Below are 16,920 nucleotides of genomic sequence, written 5' to 3' on the forward strand. Positions count from 1 at the left end.
ACAGGGGAGACTCAAAGTATGTACAACATGCCTGAGCTTGGAAAGCCCAGTTACTTCAGGAAATGGTAAGTAGTGCTCCACAGGGGTGGTTTAGGGTGGGGTCGTACAGGAGAAAGGTAAAGGACAGATTTTATATTGAGAAATTCAGTATTTATCCTAAAGACATCAGGAACCATCAAAGGATTTTTTGTGGGAAAGCATACAGGAAATGACATGGTTAGATTTGGATAGTAAAAAGATTTCTCTGTTGACAGTATAGATCATAAATTGGAAAAAGGCAGGCATGTGGTAAGAGTCTAGATAAGAAATGATGAGAGGGCCTGAATTAAGAGGAGAAAGGTGAGAAATCAAGATTAGAGAAAAGCAGATATGAACAATTGATAGAATTCTGGTAATGGATTTTGGGGGGTGGGAAAGGATGGAGTGCTTTGAGGTAAAGGAAAGAATCCAGAAAGCATCAGGATTTCTGGCTTTGGTGACTAACTGGTACACAGTTGTTGTACTGTTCACAGAGATTCACAGAGATTGGAAATACAGAAAAGCAGGACACACTGAGTTTAAGGTGTTGTTGCAAACACAAGGGAAGTGGTAGGGGGAGAGGGGTGAGACACAGATTGGGAAACCATAGGCATATGCCAAGGGCATGGAAGAGATCACCCCGTAAAAAACGTGGAGTTGGCTAAAAGGGGCTGAGGAAAGAGAAGCAGCTACAGTTAGGGGACAGACAGGGAACAGAACCCTGAAAGAGACTACAAAAAAAGAGCTTTAGACACAGGAGAAAAACACAGAGTGAGTTCACAAGGATAGAGGCCGACAAAGATCTGAGAAGGAGGAAGAAGTCAGCGGTGCCACGTACTCTACAAGAGATCAAGAAAGACAAAATTAGTGTTATCCAACAAGAAGACCTAAAGTAGGGCAGTTCCAGGGTCGATTAATTCAACACTATAATCAAGGATGCAAGTTCTTTCCACTTTTCCACTTTCAGACAAATTTTGCTGGCTCTATCCTTAGACTAGCACCCCTAATTGCAACATGGTTCCCATAGTACCCCAGGTATTGCCTGCAGACAACATTCAGCATGGAAGAGAGGTATTTCTTTTTTAAGTCTGTTTTTTAGAGTGGAAAAAAAAAAATCTGTTCCCTGAAATCCTTTAGTAACAATCAGTTACTTCCTAACCCACTGAAAATTTACTTTCTGCAGTGAAAACGCACAACTTCACTCTCTTTGTACTAAAACTACTTTCAAGTTTCATAAAAAGAAACTTAGCTCTAAACTGCTGGGCAAATTCTTCCAGTCACATTATCTGCAATCTCGTAGGGTCAAAATTCAAAATTTAGTAACCTCTTTGTTTACATCCATGTGGTGGTTTTGTGGTCTATGAACTGGAGTGGGCTGAACTATAGTCCCCAGAATTCCCTCATACGTTTCTGCGTAGGGTGGGTTACACGTGATGCTCTCTCCTGAGAGCTGGAACATGGAAGGGAGGCAGCCGCCATTTTGTAGCATACATACACCTTCTCCCAGTTATTCACTCAAACACCAATGTAGGTGCTGCTGGGAAGGGACTCTGCAGAGATAATTCAAGTCCCTAAGCAGCTGACTTCAAATTAATTAAAAGAGAGATTATGTAGACCTCTTTTAACTAGTTGGAAGCCCTTTCAAAGAGAAGTTAGGCCTTACCTAAGAGACTCTAAATAACAGATGGATCTGCAATTGTTCTGCTTCCTCAGCATCTTCCCTGAGAACCTGCCTGTGAATATCAAGCTTTAAGTTCCTGCCCCTGGGGTTCCAGACTACTCATGATCTTCCATTCCTGACTGCTTGCCCCTGTACACTTTGGGCTTAACCAGTTACCACAATGTATAAACCAATTCCTCATAAAAACTCCACACATATATATACTCACACAGTCATATAAAAACTCTGACTGAACCCTAATATACATGTGTTCACATCTGCCCCCAACTCCTACTTCTACAGATCCACTTCTACCTTTGTGAGAAAAAAACAAACTCCATTCAGTGCTCTCAGACTGGACGAAGAGAAGTTTAAAATGGTAGAATGGCTTTCTTCTTTTTTTTTTTTTTTTTTCCCCTTTCCACTATTTTGGGAGTAGCATGTAAATTTGCTGGCTTAGGGAATAGCCTAGTATACCTACTATATTCATTTCCTGTGCTATACCTAGGACCTCATGCTAGGCTTCAAATAATTTTCTTCACTGTATTGCCTGAACCTTGCTTGCACTGGAGTTCACCTGTCCACTCACACACTTTCAATAAACTTCCACACTTTCTCTCAGCTCACGAGATTTCAGTTCCAGGCTCTTAAGGAAATCCCATCTATTCCCTCTCTAGTCACATATTAATTCACTTATTCTTACCAGTTCTCTTTGTGCATGACACCAAATTATTCTCTAGCCTAAATATTAATTGAAAACCTTTATATTCTGCATATCATTTCATTTTACAACTCCATTCTTAGGACTTTCTCCTGAGGATATAGTCATGCTGTATTTAAATCATTAGCTTCAGCACTGATAAGAATTAAACTTAAAACAATATAAAAAAATAAATGAATTTAACAGATCTATCCTTACAATTTAATGTCCTTTAATACCATAAAATAAAGTAACAGATAATTCAATGGAATAAAGAAGAAAATACACTGTATTATGTTTAGAAAGCAGGTTATAAAACAGTTTGTGTTCAGAAAATATGGTTATGTTTTTTGTGACTCGATAAATAAATATAGAGGTATGGAAAAAGGACTTGAACTATAAAAGTTCAATGTTAATGTTTCTGAGGGGCTGAACTGTTGGTAATTTTTTATTTTCTTCTTTCCCTTGGTAAGTATCTTCTAAGTTTACTACAGTGGATGTGCACTGCTAGCATAATAAGCAAAATCCCAGTAAGTTCTGTGGTGGTGATTTAATAATCTGTGGCCTAGAACAGGAATTCCTCACTAGCTCTGAAGGATCTCGTATGGACCTTGAGAGGGATGTCTAGAAAATCCCTGAACCTGTGTGCAAGATGCCATTTGTATACAACTGTGTGTCTTTGTGTGAGTTTGGAGAGAGAAAGGAAGAGGTTCACAGCTTTCATCTAGTCCTCAAAAAAAGGTTAAAATCACTAGTCCAGAATCCTGTGTGACATTATCTCAATTTCTCCTATTTCAGGGATGGGCCATTATTTAAAGGATCCAGGGAGAGAGAATTTGGAACAGGAATTCCTAATTTCTATTTAGGCATTTTGTACAGCTGAAAATGTCTTTATCTCAAGTGATGTATAAAATTTATAAAACTCTCTAAAAAAACAAATTATATAAAGTGAAAAGGGCTGGATATAACTTTTGACAAGATCTCTCCAGAATAGTTACTGTTAAGCTTTCCAAGTAAGAATACCTGGTGCTTGAGACTAATAGTTTCAGTGTTGTAGGCTGACCTCCTCTCCCTGCCCTCATGCATCACTATAAATACTGCTCATGCCCTAATATCAGAATGTTTCTCCATTAGTCTCTGTTCTGGTCCACTCTAGGATGAGAGAACATACTTAAAGAGAATTTTACTGTAGAGATAAAACTCACTGTTAGAAAATAATGAACTCTTTTATGAAGATCAAAGTATGTGCCATATTTCTTTAAATCTCTTACATCTGACAGAAGGAGACTGTGGGTGACACATTACTATGAATGGATTAAGGCTCTACTTTATGTTCCTTGCAATCTCGACATTGTACCTAAACCGTTTTTATAAGAAATGATAGTGATGTGTTTCCTATCTAAACACTATGGTCTTTTCTTTGTTTAAATGTTTATTATTTATTTTGAAAGAAAGAAAGAGAGAGAGAGAGAGAGAGAGAGAGAGAGAGAGAGAGAGAGAGGCAGGCAGAGAGGGAAGGAGCGATAGAATCCCGAGCAGGCTCTGTGCTGTCAGCGCAGAGCCTGATGTGGGCTCTATCTCACGAACTTTGAGATCTTGACCTAAGCAGAAATCAAGAGTTGGGTGTTGAACCAACTGAGCCACCCAGGCCTCCCAGAACATTATGGTCTTTAAATCTAACACCCAGAAGTCAAATTTTTTTTTTTCTAAGTAGGCTCCATACCCAGTGTGGAGCCCAATATGGGGCTTGAACTCATCATCCTGAAATCAAGACCTGAGCTGAGATCAAGAGTCAGATGCTTAAACTGAGCCACCCAGACACCCCAGAAGTCAATTTTGCTTACATAATGACTATTCCAAAATATTGATTCCATCTAGAAATGCCCAAGGAATCACACGAACTTTTCTGTGCACTCCCACCACCCAAATCCATGATCTGTGTCAGAATATAATCTCCTTAGAAGATGGGGGCTGCTATCAGATATCTTGCTATTAATGCTAACTACTCTAACGTGGTTCTACACAAATATAATTAGTGTATTTGATTATTCCAGGTTTGAGATTGGAAATAAATTATTCAAACCTAATGTGTTTACTATAATAAAAAATGACTAATTACAATTTTGACAACACTAAAGAAAATTACAAATTTCATTAACTGAATCAAAAGAGATCTACATACAGTTTCTCTATCACTTACCTTTCAAATTCTTTTTTTCTCCTAACTTACCAGAGTGTCATTAGTCTAGCAGTTATATCACTAAGATATTCTCTTTATCTACTTGCTAAATTAGGTTGGAACCAAATACAGATGAAGACTTGTCTTCTCCCCAGTATATCTGAGATGTGCAAAACCTGATACCCAGAGGTAGAAGGGAAGCCAGAAATCTGGTTTGAGGAAGCAATTCTGTGGTTGAATCACAACTCTCTGCAGGATTTTCTTTTGTTTGTCCTTTTGGGTTACTGATAATATTTATTTGGTGATATATAGAAGTCTGCACTTTAAAAGCACATGCAAACAAATAAATACTGTATCTTTCTGTATCCACATGGAAAACTTACATAATAAAAGTGGAGATAAAGTGCTAATCAGAAAAGTAACCTAAAAGTTTCATGCAGCTCCTGAATATAAGATCCTTTGAACCAGGGAGTCTATAGGTAGTTATCTTTCAAACTTCAGAAGTTAATACTCATAATAGATACTTGCTTCCCATTTTCAAACCATATTCAACAACACGGTTTCCTTGACGACTTGAGAAGGTAACTTTCTCATAGAGACAACATGGGTGAAAAGCAAGACAGATGCATGCATAAAATACAAATAATAGTTTAATGAAAAACTATGGTCTGAAAATTTTAAACTTACTGTTCATGGAAATCCAGCATTGGTGGCTCAAATCGTATAGGTCTGCAATTACCCCGGTACAGAGATATACTGTAAGTAAAAAGAAAACAGCGTAAGAAATAATTCTTTAAAATATATATCCCCAAACTGAAGTCAGACACTTGAATTCTGTCACAAGAAAGAATACTTTCTAAGTAAGAATACTCAGTGTTTGAGCCTAACAATTTTGGTGTTGTATGCCGACCTCCTCTCCCTGCCTTCAGGTGCCGCCATAAATACTGCTTGTGCCCTAATAATCTCAGAATGGTTCATTAGTCTCCATTCTGGTCCACTCTAGGATGAGAGAACATACTCAAAGACAATTTTACTGTAGAGAGAAAACTCACTGTTAGTTAGAAAATAATGAACTCTTTTATGAAGATCAAAATACATGCCATGTTTCCTTAAATCTCTTATATTTGATGGAAGGAGACTGTCATCTTTAGGAAAAATGGAGTCTAATGTCCTATCAGGATTGTGCATTACTTTTCTTATTAGATGAAATCAAGAAATGTACGTTTTAAAAAATGAAGAAAAGGGAGTATTTTTCCTATTCAAAGGTACGTAAAAGCAGAAAATGCTCAAGTAGATTCAATGTTGAAATTTATTTGGTTGATATAGTTGATACCAACATATCTAAATATGTTCACTTGTATTTTTTGATACCTGCACAATGAACAATAAATAGTCAACACAACTACACATCCTTGGCAGACAATACAGTATACAGACAAAAACCACAATCACATCGTAACAAGAGTGTCAAAGGAACTAAACAAAAATGAATTTGGGGACAAAGTTTTAGGAACTGAAATAGCTTTTTCATTTGAGAGTTCGGAACACATCGATCTATAACATCTTAGCCTAAATATATGAATATCATTTCTAACTTTCCCACTTGATACTAGAACTTCTCACCAAAACAGATTTCTGAACAGCAAACCTCCTAAACATCACCATGACACGCCCTAACAATGATGCAATATAGAAATGACCGGGAGGATGTGGGGATGTCCACATGCCTCTAGTCATCTGTTTAAGCACAGAGAAAGTAAAAAATTCAGGAAGCCACTAACATTTCTAAATAGTGAATGTTTATCTTTCTGTTGTATTTTAAGAAATGATGTTAGAGCAAAACCATTTTGTAAGACTTTATTTCCATTACCATAATTCACAAGAACACAAGCTTCAAATGATACATTAGAAATATATTAGAAATAGACAAGGACATTGAGAATATGTTGCAAATTTAGCTTTAACTCAACTCTGCAAAGATTACATAGTCTGAGTAGTAGAATCAATGTGCTAAAGTAATGTCTAAAAGAGTTTTTAGCTTGATAATCCCTCTACATATGCTGAACAGAAAAGATGAAAAACACAAATAAGGAGGAAAACAGCAAATTTAAGATTCTACTTTACAAAAAATCTAAGATCCTACTTTGCAAAAATCTAAAGACACTGGAACAAAGAAGGCACAAGTGCCCCCAAGACAGGAGCCACTTTCAGTGAGAGGTAAAGAATCTACTCTCTTTTGATTTCTGCTCTCCTTAGGCATGATATAACAAGGATACTCTCTGGCACCTTTAAATCAAGGGATGCCGACTAGCTCATCAGTTTCAAGGGTGTGAAACTCAAACATACAAAGTCTTAATCCAATCAAGGGGGAAAAGTATAATGCATGAAGCATATGTATATGTCATTAATTTATATATATAAACATTGACTGTATTAGATGCTAGAGATATAAAGAAGATTAAGATACAGTTTTTTTTTTTCTCTCTCACAGAAATGAGAATCTATTCCCCAAGTTGCAAATGGAAGCATCTAAAGTGGTCAGGTAAGATCAAAAACAAAAACAAAAAACATGCACACCCCCACTGACTCAACACAAAGGTAGTGAATGCTTGGGGCTGTCTAGTGGCCAGTGCTATGGGAACAAGGCAAAGAGCCTGCTCTCATCGCACTAACATCCCAGTAGGGGAGACAAAAGTAGAACCTACAAGGTAATGATGGGACATACAAAGAGACAGACCAAACACGGTAGGAACAGAGAAGACCTTCTGTGAGGAGGGGTGCTGCAGCCAAGACCTGAGTGGTGGAGATCCGGGGGAAGAAAGGAGACATACCTTGGCATGTTGAGGAACAGAAGGCCGAAGTGGCCAGAGTGACGGGAAGGAGGGGGTGGAAGTAGGAGCTGAGATCAGAGAAGAACAAAGGCCACGTCTCCTTTCAGGAGCCTGCATTTTATTCCAAGTGTAACAAAAAGCCTCTGTCGTGTTTTCATCAAGGGAGTGACGTGATCTGACGCATCTGACAAGGTTAATTCTAGATGCTGTATGTTGTAGGAGCCCCAGAGTGACAGCAAGGGAGTCTCGCAGTAGTCCAGACAAGAGGGGATGATGGTAGCAGTGGTCTGTGGGAGTGCAAGGCAGTGTGGCGAGAAATGGCTCTTCTCTGAATGTATTTGGAAGGTAAAGGCAATAGGTCATGCTGATGGATTGGTTTTGGAACGTGAGGGAAAGGAGAGAAATCAAGAATGACTTAATTCTAAAATTTTGGCCTGAGAAACCAGATATGTAGTCATGACATAGGAGGTGTGGGTAAGAAGTGAGGAAGGATAGACAGTTTAGACGTTCAAGAGTACTTATGGTTTTAGACATTTAAATTTGAGATGTCTTATCTAAATGAGATGTTAAGTAGGCTGCTGGATATATATGGTTATTACTTTCCATAAAAAAGTTACTGACTTAAAAAAAAAAGCTAATGACTTTTTTTTACATTTTTATTTTTTAAAGTTACTGATTTTTGTGTACTGATCTCATACCCAAGTCACTTTGGCAAGTTGATTCTAATAGTTTGTCTATAGATTCCCTTAGATTTTCCTGTCAATACCTGTGCTGCCAAAATGATAACTATCTTTGATTACCTCTGTAGACAAATCATCTGCAAGCAATGGCAATTCTATTTCTTCCTTTTAAATCCTTAGAACTTGTTTCCATTTTTTAAAAATTTATTAAAAAAATTTTTTTAATGTTTTATTGTTTGAGAGACAGAGAGAGACAGGGCACAAGTGAGGGAGGGACTGAGAAAGAGGAAGACCCAGAATCTGAAGCAGGCTCTAGGCTCTGAGCTGTCAGCACAGAGCCTGACGCAAGGCTTGAACCCACAAATGTGAGATCATGACCTGAGCCGAAGTCAGATGTTTATCTGACTGAGCCAGCCGGGTGCCCCTTGTTTTCATTTTTTATGCTTTAAGTGGGCTAAGACCTCCCAAAAAGTGCTCCACAGAAGTGGTGTCTGACATTTGTTATTTACAGATTTCTCACAAAATATGAGAGGGGAAAAATACATAAAGATGATTCCCTCATAAACAAACATGTATTTTCAAAACAATAGCAGATTTATGTCTAAGAAACAGTTTTATATTTGAGTGGGTACAACACAAGTTGTCACAGGTATAATCTTATTTAAAAAAACCCCCAAATTCAATGACATAGCTGTCATGTATCCACAGCTGACAGAGATGTTTGCTACTATGCTTATTTCAACAAATTTCTTTTAGGGGCGCCTGGGTGGCTCAGTCGGTTGAGTGTCCGACTTCGGCTCAGGTCACGATCTTGCAGTCTGTGAGTTTGAGCCCCGGGTCGGGCTCTGTGCTGACAGCTCAGAGCCTGGAGCCTGCTTCTGATTCTGTCTCCCTCTCTCTCTGCCCCTCCCCTGCTCGTCCTCTGTCTCTCTCTGTCAAAAAAATAAAAAAATAATAAAATCTTTTTTAATGTTTGTTTATTTTTGAGACAGAGAGAGACAGAGTGTGGGTGGGGGAGGGGCAGAGAGAGAGGGAGATACAGAATCTGAAATAGGCTCCAGGCTCTGAGCTGTCAGCACAGAGAGCAATGCGGGGTCGAACCCACGAACTGTGAGATCATGACCTGAGCTGAAGTTGGACGCTTAACCAAGCCACCCAGGCGTCCCACTACTACGCTTATTTTAAAAGGGCATGACAGGGGCGCCTGGGTGGCTCAGTCGGTTGAGTGTCCGACTTCGGCTCAGGTCATGATCTCACGGTCCGTGAGTTCAAGCCCCGCATCGGGCTCTGTGCTGACCGCTCAGATTCTGGTGCCTGTTTCAGATTCTGTGTCTCCCTCTCTCTCTGATCCTCCCCTGTTCATGCTCTGTCTCTGTCTCAAAAATAAATAAACGTTAAAAAAAAAAATAAAAGGGCATGACATTGTTTAGCGTTTTATTAACAGAAAGCAAATGTTTGCAAGTCTTTAATGTTGAAAAATAAATTGGGGCAAAGGCAATGTAAAAAATGGTATTCTTTGCCAATTTCAAAGAAACAGACTGAGTGAGACATTATAATAGAATATTGGATGATTTTATGCTTCCTACAGTGATTGTATTTGTTCTCAAAGTCTCAAATATTGTTATTCCTTTTATTATTTATTTGGGGATAAGGAGATGCATAAGGACTATTTTCTGACTTCAAGCAAGGGAACAACTGAGAAGATACAAAAAATCTTTCTTGTGAGACATGGTCTATGTTGCTTGGTGGACTGTGAGGTCCAAGTTAAGCAGGTAGCTCCCAAATGAAGCAAATAAAGCCTTCTTGGAGCTTTGGGAATTTGTTTAAACCAGGAAATTTAAAATGTTTTCCTAAAGGCAATTAATACCTAAACAAAAGGTACTCTTTGGCCCAGTACTTCTTAAAGAATGCTCTGTGGTCTACCTGTATCTTTCTTAATCATCTAGAACGCTTGTAGAAATGCAGATTCCAGAGCCCTACCTCCAGAATGTGATTCCTTAAGTCTAGAAAAAACCCAGAAACCAGTTATATTCTCACATTTGGTTACTACTCTTTTGCATCTTGGTCCACAATAAGTACTGCAAGCAGAAATAAGAGGGGAAAAGTACCTTAACATATAAAATTTTCAAAGTCATCAACAGTTTAAAATAGTTTCAAATATGATTCTTATTAGAGACAGCTGAAAAACAGTGACTTAAAATAAATCACATAATTATAAATTTTAGCTTAAATTTTCATTTCTCTAAAGACTAATAATGTTGAATACCATTTCATTTATTTATTGTTCAATTAGATATCTTCCTTTGTAAAGTGTCTATTCAAAGTTTTTTAACAGGGGTGTTTGTCTTACTGAGTTATAAGAGGTCTTCACATATTCTAGATACATTCCCTTTGTCAAATATGTGTACTGTGAATATCTTTTCCCTGTTCCTCCTTTTCTTATTATAAATGTTGTCTTTTGGGGAGTGATGTCACTGAGACAGTGACTCAAGTTGTTGCTAACTGTAGCACCCTTCACAGGAAGACCAACCTGCAACTATCCATGGACACGACACTTATTGTGAAAATCCCAGAACACAGCAGTGAGGTTGAAGAACCCTCCTGGACCACAGAGACTGAGAAGGACTACATTAGAAAGGTAAGAGGAATGGCTACACTCTGACCACATCACCTCTCCAAGGCAGGGACAGAACCACACTAAGAGCGTACCCTGGGCCTACAGTTTTTCCAGTGGGAAAGATATAGACCAAGGTGGATGTCCAGTGGGAAAGATATAGACCAAGGTGGATGTCGTCCAAGGTGGGTTGCTTCCCAGAAGGCCCACTTGGGTCTTGTCACAAGGGGACCACTGGGGGAATCTGCAGGGGTGAACCTGTGGGTCTTGACCACTGGAGATCAGATTGGGATGCAAGGGAGGGAAGGATGTACAGCTACCAGTGCTTGGATCTTGACAGACCACACTCCTCCTAGCAATGACACCCAAGTGGAGATCCTAGGCAGTGGCTATGCCCAACTGCAAAGTCAAGCCACCGGCCCGTCTGGCCAGGGAGCTTGGTGGACAATTCCATATGATTTAGATCCCTACCCAATGAGCCACACCTGCCATAAGCCTGTTCCATAGCCCAACCTGGGCTGGGAAGCAAATTAAAAGATCTGTTTAGGGTTGAATATAACTCCACCCCACCCAACCAGGAAGCCTAACCAGAACATCTGGGAAGCTGCATAGCTTAACCTGCAGCCCTGCTTAAAAGGACAGTTGAGCAGAGAACCCAGCCAGTGGCTTAGCTCATGTGCAGAGCTGAGGTGGTGGCCCCATCTGGCCAGAGAGCTTGGTGGGCAGCTTGCTAGATTCAGGTCCCCAGCCATCAAGTCATAATGGCTAGGGAGCCTGTTTTAGGGCCCCATACAGGCAGGGAAACAAATTCAGAGTCCTGCCTAACTGCTGAGTATAGCACCCAGTCCTGCCCAACCAAGAAACATGGGCAGAGAATCCAAGCACTGTGGAGGCCATGTTCTAGCTGTGCATGGACAGGGAACTAAGTCAGCAGTCCTATCTAACCATTCCCAGCCAGTGCCCCTGCTGACATCAGAGCTCAGTAAGCGTCCTTGGCCAAACAGCGACCTGGATAGTAAATCCCACTTGTTCAAGAAACTTTCAGCTGGCTCATTAAGAACCCCAAGTTAAGCTGATTAAAGAACTGTCTCTGTAAGAACACACAGATAACTAAATAGAATTAGAAAAAAAAATGCCTGAATGAAATGAGAAGTTCAACAAAGAAACAAACTATAAAAAAACAACCAAACAGAAATCCTAAAGATAAAGAATATAATAATTGGACTGAAGAATTCAACAGAGAGCTTCAGCAACAGATCTGACCATCAGAAGAAAGAATCAATGAACTGAAAGGTAATTTTGAATTATCCAAGAAGAGGAGCAAAAAGAAAACAGAATGGGGGGGCACCTCGGTGGCTCAGTAAGGTGAGTGTCTGACACTTGGTTTCAGCTCAGGTCATACAATATATGTGTTAATCAACTGTTTATGTTATCAATAAGCCTTCTGGTCAACATTAGGCTATCTGTAGTTACGTTTTTGGAAAGTCAAAAATTATAAGTGGATTCTCAACTGGACAGGGGGTTGGTGCTCCTAATTCCCACACGGTTTTCAGTGTATGGGTTTCAAAGTCTGGTGTTTTTTTGTTTTTTTTTTTTGTAAATTCATCCTGAAGTATGTAACATGTTTTGAGGCTACTGTAAATGGCATTTTTTTTTTAATTTTTTTTTTCAACGTTTATTTATTTTTGGGACAGAGAGAGACAGAGCATGAACGGGGGAGGGCCAGAGAGAGAGGGAGACACAGAATCGGAAACAGGCTCCAGGCTCTGAGCCATCAGCCCAGAACCTGACGCGGGGCTCGAACTCACGGACCGCGAGATCGTGACCTGGCTGAAGTCGGACGCCTAACCGACTGCGCCACCCAGGCGCCCCTGTAAATGGCATTTTTTTATAACATTTTACTTTTGCACTTAGAATATAGAAAAGTACTATATATCCTTCAATCTTGTTAAATTAACTTATTCTCAAAGCTTTTTGGGTATATTCTTTAGGATCTTCTATGGACACAATCATATTATTTGTAGACAAACACATTTCTCCCTTTCCAGATGATGCCTCTTATTTCTATTTTTTGCCTTAATGTACTGACTAGCACATCCAGTACAATACTGGAGAGAAATAAAAGCGGACATCCTTGTCTTGTTCTCAATAGAAAGAAAGCACTGAATCTTTTACCATAAGAATCATGTTAACTGTTGTTTTTCCACAGATGGTCTTTATCAGACCAAGGAAATTCTAGTCTGCTCAGTGTTTTTAATTATGAATAGATGTTGAATTCTGTCATAGGCTTTAATTTCAATTTTTTTTTTTAATTTTTTTTCCAACATTTTTTATTTATTTTTGGGACAGAGAGAGACAGAGCATGAACGGGGGAGGGGCAGAGAGAGAGGGAGACACAGAATCGGAAACAGGCTCCAGGCTCTGAGCCATCAGCCCAGAGCCCGACGCGGGGCTCGAACTCACGGACCGCGAGATCGTGACCTGGCTGAAGTCGGACGCTTAACCGACTGCGCCACCCAGGCGCCCCTAATTTCAATTTTAAAATTTTCCCAAATTGTTAGTGATTTCTATTTTAATTCTGCTGTGTTAAAGAACATAATCTGCAATTGCTGGGTGAAGTGTTCAATAAATATCTATGAAGAAAAATACCTACAAGGTTAAGCTGGTTGATAGTGTTGTTCAAGTCTTTTATACCTTCACTGATTTTCTGTTTATTTTATTGACAGCTGAATTTTGAAATCTCCAACTATAATTGTGAATTTGCCTTCATTTCTGTTTTTTTCATTTACTTGGAACAAATATTTGGAACAAAAAACATTTATGTTTTCTTCATGTATTTGGAAACTCTGATATTTAGACTTATACAGACTTGGGATGATACATTATCTCTTCTGTAATAATAAAATGTGTTTCTTTATCTCTAATAATATTTCCTGTACTAAAGTCTAACTTCTCTGATAGTGTTATTCCCTACTCCATCTTTTTACTTTTTGTGTTTTTATACTTAAAGTTCATTTCTTCAGGGCTGCCTGGGTGGCTCAGTTGGTTAAGCATTTGACTTCAGCTCGGATCATGATCTGTGGTCTACTGAGTTTGAGCCCTGTTGTCAGGTCCTGTGCTGACAGCTCAGAGCCTGGAGCCTGCTTCAGATTCTGTCTCTCTCTGTCTCTCTCTCTCTTTCTCTGTCCCTCCCCCACTCACACTCTGTCTCTCAAAAATGAATAAATGTTAAAAAAAAAAAAAGTGCTTTTCTTCAAAATCACATCTCCATGACCAACAGGAAGATAATATTTGCAACACAGGATTACTATCCTTAATAAAAAACTGTTTAAATGGAAGAAATAAAGATCAAAGGTCCTATAGAAAAGGAGGTAGAATAAAAATGAAAAGACAGTATCAAAAGATAAATATAAGCATAGTATAAAAGACATATACAACCTCACTCATAACTAGAGAAAGACAAGCTAAAACTACATGACAACAGAATTTCTCACCTATCAGATTGACAAAAATTAAAAAAGTATTTCCCTTTCTGTAGGAAAAGCCGTAGGAATATAGCGACTCTAATTTACTGATGAGGGGTACGCCAACTGGCACAGCTCTTTTGAAAGAGAATTTGACAACACTAACAAACCTATATATGACTCACCAATCCCATGTCTAGGAATTTACCCTAACCATGCTCCTTCAACAATACAAATTACATATGCACTTATCTTTTGACTCAGAAATCCTAACAGTAGGAATCTATTCTGCAGATAACTTTCAAAAATGTGAAAATCCATATACACAAGGCTATTCTTTGAAGCAGTTTGCAACTGCAAAATACTAGAAGCAAATTGCTCATATATAATCTACATCCACATAATATAGTATGTTGCAGTCTATAAAAATAATGAGAAAGGTCTCTAAAGGATAGATTTTTAAGTAAATAAAACAAAACATTAAAAAGTCTATACCATGCTTCCTTTTGTGGAGAAAGAAATATATTAAAAACATTCACATTTGACATTTTTGTATCATTCTGACTTTTTGAATCCTATTGTTTCACATATTTAAAATGAGTGGACTTGTAAAATGGAGGTAAAAAAATCTCAAATGGAATATAGACAGAAACCAAAGAACCCAACTTTCTTTTGAATGAACAGACCTACAATGTAGATGATGATGGAAGAGGGCAGTGGAGAGGATGGAGAGAAAGGTAAAGAACATAACACACATAAATTCTGAATACAGTATTTTTGACCATATACATTCAAACTAAAAATAAATTCTAAACACTGTACTTCAACTAGTAGGTTTGTTTTTCATGGTGGTATGAGTTAACCAATTTGAAATGAATTTGTTTGTATTCTAGGATTGAGAAATCAGGTATAAATTCTGTGGATAACTGGAGCCAGGTTTTTCATGGCTGGAGAAGACACAAAAAAATATACAGAAAATATACAGAAAAAAGGGACAGAAGGAACACTGTGGTGGTGTGTTAAAAATGGAGTTATTGGTAACAACTCATGGTTTTGAATATACATAGATATAGAAAGAGATGTGTGTGTTTGTGCACACACACATAAACATTCCTAACTCTCACTAACAAGACCTAGAGACAACGACACCCCAGCAGCAATGAGTACACACAGCACACAGATCTTAGTTTGTAAATATCCTCCACTAAAATGAAGCAGAAGTCTCTGAATAAATAGGCTATTCCAGGGCTTGGGCAGGAAAATTATGAGGTAAGCCTAGAACATCTTGATGTTTCAGAAAGTAAGGAAGTGTTCAATGAAAGGGGACATGTGAAAAGCATACAGAACAGACCCAAACATATATGGTCCATTGATTTTTAGTGACTGTGCTAAGGTAATTCAATGAGGAAAAGATAGTCTTTGCAAAAAATGGTGGTGAAATAACTGGATACCTACACCTGCAAAAATGAGGTTTGACCTTTACATCTTCCTTGCACTAGAATGTCAACTAATAAACACAGAAAGAATGATAAAGTTAAAAAAAAAATCACCAGAACAGTAATTTCCAGGCAAGAATCACCAGTGAATGCTGTAACTAGTAAGAGTTTGATGCCAAACAGCATATTTACATGGTCTCAAGGTACTTTTTGTAGAGGTATTTATAAATTACAAAAGAAAAATCGAACAAAGAGACACCATGTACCTGCTGATAATCAGACGGACTGGGCAGGACACAAATTTAAGTGATATTCCTGCCAAAAACACATAATCTGAAATGAAACATGAGAAAACCCAAACTAGGATGGTGGCCACTACTTAAAAAAAAATGTCAAGGACATAAAGAGACAAATCAATTGTTGCACATTAAAGTTGAGACTAAATAGACATGAAAATTAAATATGACCGATACGGACTTGAGGCTTGGACCAAAATTTATCTTCTTTTTAAAATAAAAATTGTCCCAATAATGGGACAACTGACAAAGTCTACAGATTAAAAAATACTATGTGTGTTAGTGTTAATATACTGATTTTGATATGTATACTTTGGTTTTATAAAATAATATCCCTCTTTATAAGAACTATACACTGAAGTTTTTAGGAGTAAAGGAGCAACATCTATAGCTGATTCTCAGAAAATTAAAAAAATGCTTACATATACATTATATGTATACAAAGGACAAACAGGGGAAGGGAAGGAAGAAAAAGGAAGGAGAGAAGAGGTAGAGAGGCAGATTGTGAATGATAAGGCATATGTAAAATATTAAATAAAGTGGGAATCTAGGTCAAGGGTATATAGGAATCCTTTGTACTATTTTTGCATCGTTTCCCTAAACTAAAATTACTGCTGGGGTACCTGGGGTGGCTCAGTCAGTTAAGCATCTGACTCTTGATTTTGGCTCAGGTCATGATCTCACAGTTCGGGGAATGGAGCCCCACACTGGACTCTGTGCTGACAGCATGGAGCTTGCTTGGGATTCTCTCTTTCCCTCTCTCTCTGCCCCTCCCCACCTCAAAATAAATAAACTAAAAAATGTTTAAAAAATAACTAAAATCACTGCAAAACAAAAGGTAAAAAATTAAATATAATTTGAAAAATAAAGTACATTTCTTATAGACGGCATATACTTGGATCTTTATTTTTTTAATAGAGTCTGAAAACTGGTATTGAAACCATTCACATTTATTATAATTTTTGATATACTTGATTTAAGGCTACCATCTTGCTATTTGTTTTCAATTTTTTCCATCTGGTTTTTATTCTTTTTGTCTTCT

The 16,920-nt window shown here is 38.2% G+C and overlaps 1 protein-coding gene across 1 annotated transcript in view; it reads right to left on the reverse strand.

The window, feature by feature from the left end:
* TMEM131 (transmembrane protein 131) overlaps positions 1–16,920 on the reverse strand; it is a 239,982-nt gene that overhangs the window by 120,543 nt on the left and 102,519 nt on the right. The window contains exon 4 of the mRNA XM_025932297.2: positions 5,245–5,313. Coding sequence (XP_025788082.2) covers positions 5,245–5,313 — 69 coding nt within the window. The remainder of the gene's footprint in view (positions 1–5,244; positions 5,314–16,920) is intronic.

The sequence above is a fragment of the Puma concolor genome, chromosome A3, assembly GCF_028749965.1.
Source record: "Puma concolor isolate L17-30 chromosome A3, mPumCon1.1.hap2, whole genome shotgun sequence".
In the NCBI taxonomy this organism is placed as follows: Eukaryota; Metazoa; Chordata; class Mammalia; order Carnivora; family Felidae; genus Puma; species Puma concolor.